Below are 2,963 nucleotides of genomic sequence, written 5' to 3'. Positions count from 1 at the left end.
AATCGACCAACAAAGAGAATCAGAAAGAAACATGAAGTCATACCTTCAACTGGAAGATGATCGATGATGCCAAAATCGACCAATGCTGCTACAAAGAAAACTGAAGTCGTGAATTCCAAGTTTCGAACAACACAGAGGAGTAAGGCACATGTAGGGCAAACGATAATTTCTTGTGATCGTGGGCCGATTCCATGATATCCGGTACGATTGTTTGAAAAAACTCGGAAATTAAACGTGACGTGGATCAAATGGGGGGGGGGGGGGGGGGGGCGCTATGAATTCTCCGTTTTTTTTTTTTTTTTTTTTTTTTATTCTCGACCCGCGCCTAACTTCTTTTTCTCCCCTTTTCTCTTTTAAAAATAGAGAATTATTTTGATGGAAAATAAATTGTTTTATTTCCCAATTCCTTGTTTTTTTTAATAACCAAACAAGGGAAAAGTAATTAATTCTTTTTCTCTGCTTTTATTTCCCTGTACCAAACACCCCTAATGATGTAATACACACAAAAAAATACGTTAGGACCTAATATGAACAAACGAGAAACGTTATTACCCTCATAAGTCATTATCCCCTACACCAACCCACCTCAAAGCTCACGTGAGATGTCAATTATAGAACAATAGGAATATTTTAAGCATGCAAGAATTGAAACCTTGAAACTATTGTGTAGAATTTGGCACCTCAAAAGTGTTTGGGAGTGCTTTTTAATCTTAAAAGTAGAAAATTACAAATATATCCCTTTAACTACCCTAATAATTATCCTTTTTGGTCATTTTACCCCTAAGTCAAACAGTTTTTAAAATCGAACTTATTAACATTTTTGTTTTTCCCATTATAAAAGTTAATCCAAATAATTTTTAAAAACTTAAAAGTCAATAAAAGATTTTTCCCTAAAACAATTTTGAGATTAAAAAACACTCCCAATCACATCCTTTGTGGTTTTTTGAAACTCTCATGTTTTGCCTATCAAAAAATACCGTTTATCAAACAACCAAAGCATTTTTAAACTAACATTCCCAAACACTAACTAAAGAGTACATATTAAAATTAAAATATAATGCTAATACCAATAATGCTAGTCCATTTATTTATTTATTTTTATTTTTTTAACAAAAAGCGAAAATTTTAAACAAACCTCGTTGATCATTTTTGCAGTTTTGTAGGAGCATTATGTTTTTGAAGAAGTCGGTATCAAGAATCAAAGGCGTTAGTTTGGAGGGTCGAAAACTGATCGAAGAAAACTGCAAAAGTCCATATTTTTGTAGTCAAGTCAACTCCCATTAAAAGTTAAAACCAGTTGTCCATCATCGTTTGCACAATTAATAGTCTTCTTTAATATTTCTCCTTCTCAATCAATCAATGGCGTCTCGAAGTTTCATCAATCAATGGCGTCTCGAAGTTTCATCTTATGGCTACACGGTCTTCACTTCGCCAACACTCGTTGGTCTTTCCCTTCTGCTCCACCTCAACCTGTTACCTGTAACCCTAAGTCCCAATCACTAATCAACTAACGCATCCTTTGATTTGTTTCTTTTCGATTATTGATCATATGTGCATCTAACGCATATATATTTGTCTGATTTAGGCTTTCGATCGTTTTTCTTGCTCTCATTGTAAATTCCAAATTACAATTTCTTGTTTCTGTTAGTGCCTGATCATAGGTTTGTCATCTCATATTCTCATCTCTCTAAAGTCATTATCTGTTTATCATCTTTCAATTTCGTAGTGATTTCTTATGAGAGGTAGAATTTGTGTTTAAAAGTGGATAAGCCAATTAGCTAAATCATAGGCGAGTTGTATCAAAATGATTTATTAAATTATTTTTATACTAAATTACTAATATGCATTTGTCATGTGATATCTTAAATCCAATCTTTGCAGGTGGTTTTGTGATGCCTTCATGGTTTGACATTCAGGAGATGCCAATAACAGCTGTAAGTTAATTTCGTTATAATCTAGGGAAAGCTGTTTTTTAGGTAACTAATGTTGATACTTATATTGTATACTTGGATATGATGATGATAATTAAAATATATAAGCCAAATTTTTGTATATAAGTGTAAACAAAATAAATGGAAATGAAAATTGATTTGGGCTGGCTTCTTTTCATAAGGAAATTAACTATGAAATGTTTGACCAAATCGGTTTATTTTCTGCTATGCTATGATGATGGACAAATAAGTAATTTTAACATATGAAATGTACAGAATTCCCTTAGGGATGAAAGTTCGTTGCTTAAAGATTTCCTTTTTTGGAACATACACAGTTAAAAGTTAAAACATCTATCTGCTCATGATGAGGGTGTAGATGTTCTTCATTTTGTTTCTGCAAGATTCTTTTTCTTGATAATATTGTTGAAGGGCATTTTAGGTATTATATAAATAGTCTTAAATTTTAATGCATAACCATTAAACAACAGGTATATCCTGATCTTGGCCATTCAATAAGTGATGAGGAGCTTCAACACATGGAATCATGGATCATATCCCGTCTACAAAGTGAAAGTTCTGCCTGAAGATTTGACTATCATTGACTTTTCACTTGTATACATCCCTATATAGATGCTTAAAATTATATAACCACATTATATTTGTAATTTTTTTTAAAAAAAACTTAACAATATGTATACATATAAGTTTATGTTGTATCATGTATGCTGGTTGATAAATGTTATACCTTTTACTAAAAAAAGGGATACATTATTGTTTTTGCATATTAAAATTTGATGTATACATCATACTCAATCGTTGTATTAAAAGCATCTCCGTTGAAGTTTTTTATTACTTGTTACTATTTCATAACCACTCAATACCAGCTTGATAACATTTCCGTTTAATCCCCATTACTTATATTATATATTTAATCTTTATGATGTTTTCACTGATTAATCAAATATAGTAAATATACAAAATGAAAATTAATATTTTTATAGAAAAATATATTTAAAAAGTATTTTTGAACTC

The 2,963-nt window shown here is 30.9% G+C and overlaps 1 protein-coding gene across 4 annotated transcripts; it reads left to right on the top strand.

Moving 5' to 3' along the window:
- Positions 1-1,157: 1,157 nt before the first annotated feature.
- Positions 1,158-2,635, top strand: LOC145050489 (putative carboxylesterase SOBER1-like). 4 transcript variants are annotated; one of them, XR_013683417.1, is made up of 4 exons: positions 1,158-1,479; positions 1,586-1,661; positions 1,882-1,934; positions 2,420-2,635. XR_013683417.1 is itself a non-coding variant. In XM_078998735.1 (3 exons), the coding sequence occupies exons 1-3, from the start codon at positions 1,360-1,362 to the stop codon at positions 2,513-2,515; spliced, it is 234 nt and encodes a 77-aa protein (XP_078854861.1). In that variant the 5' UTR covers positions 1,160-1,359; the 3' UTR covers positions 2,516-2,635. The 4 variants fall into 4 exon arrangements, 2 of the variants coding, with proteins under 2 accessions (XP_078854861.1, XP_078854860.1); XR_013683416.1 differs by having other exon boundaries at positions 1,160-1,661; XM_078998735.1 differs by lacking the exon at positions 1,586-1,661 and having other exon boundaries at positions 1,160-1,444.
- The last annotated feature ends 328 nt before the right edge of the window (positions 2,636-2,963 follow it).

The sequence above is a fragment of the Lactuca serriola genome, chromosome 1 (genome assembly GCF_051521515.1).
Source record: "Lactuca serriola cultivar US96UC23 chromosome 1, Lser_US96UC23_V15, whole genome shotgun sequence".
Classification (NCBI taxonomy): domain Eukaryota; kingdom Viridiplantae; phylum Streptophyta; class Magnoliopsida; order Asterales; family Asteraceae; genus Lactuca; species Lactuca serriola.
Note: the sequence above shows the minus strand (reverse complement) of the source record. Positions and strands in the feature narration are given on the sequence as shown.

Coding starts and splice junctions, on each gene's coding strand:
- LOC145050489 (XM_078998734.1), top strand. CDS start 1,386: ATGGCGTCTCGAAGTTTCATCTTATGGCTACACGGTCTTCACTTCGCC. Junction 1,480..1,881: donor TCCACCTCAACCTGTTACCT/GTAACCCTAAGT, acceptor CAATCTTTGCAG/GTGGTTTTGTGATGCCTTCA. Junction 1,935..2,419: donor AGGAGATGCCAATAACAGCT/GTAAGTTAATTT, acceptor ATTAAACAACAG/GTATATCCTGATCTTGGCCA.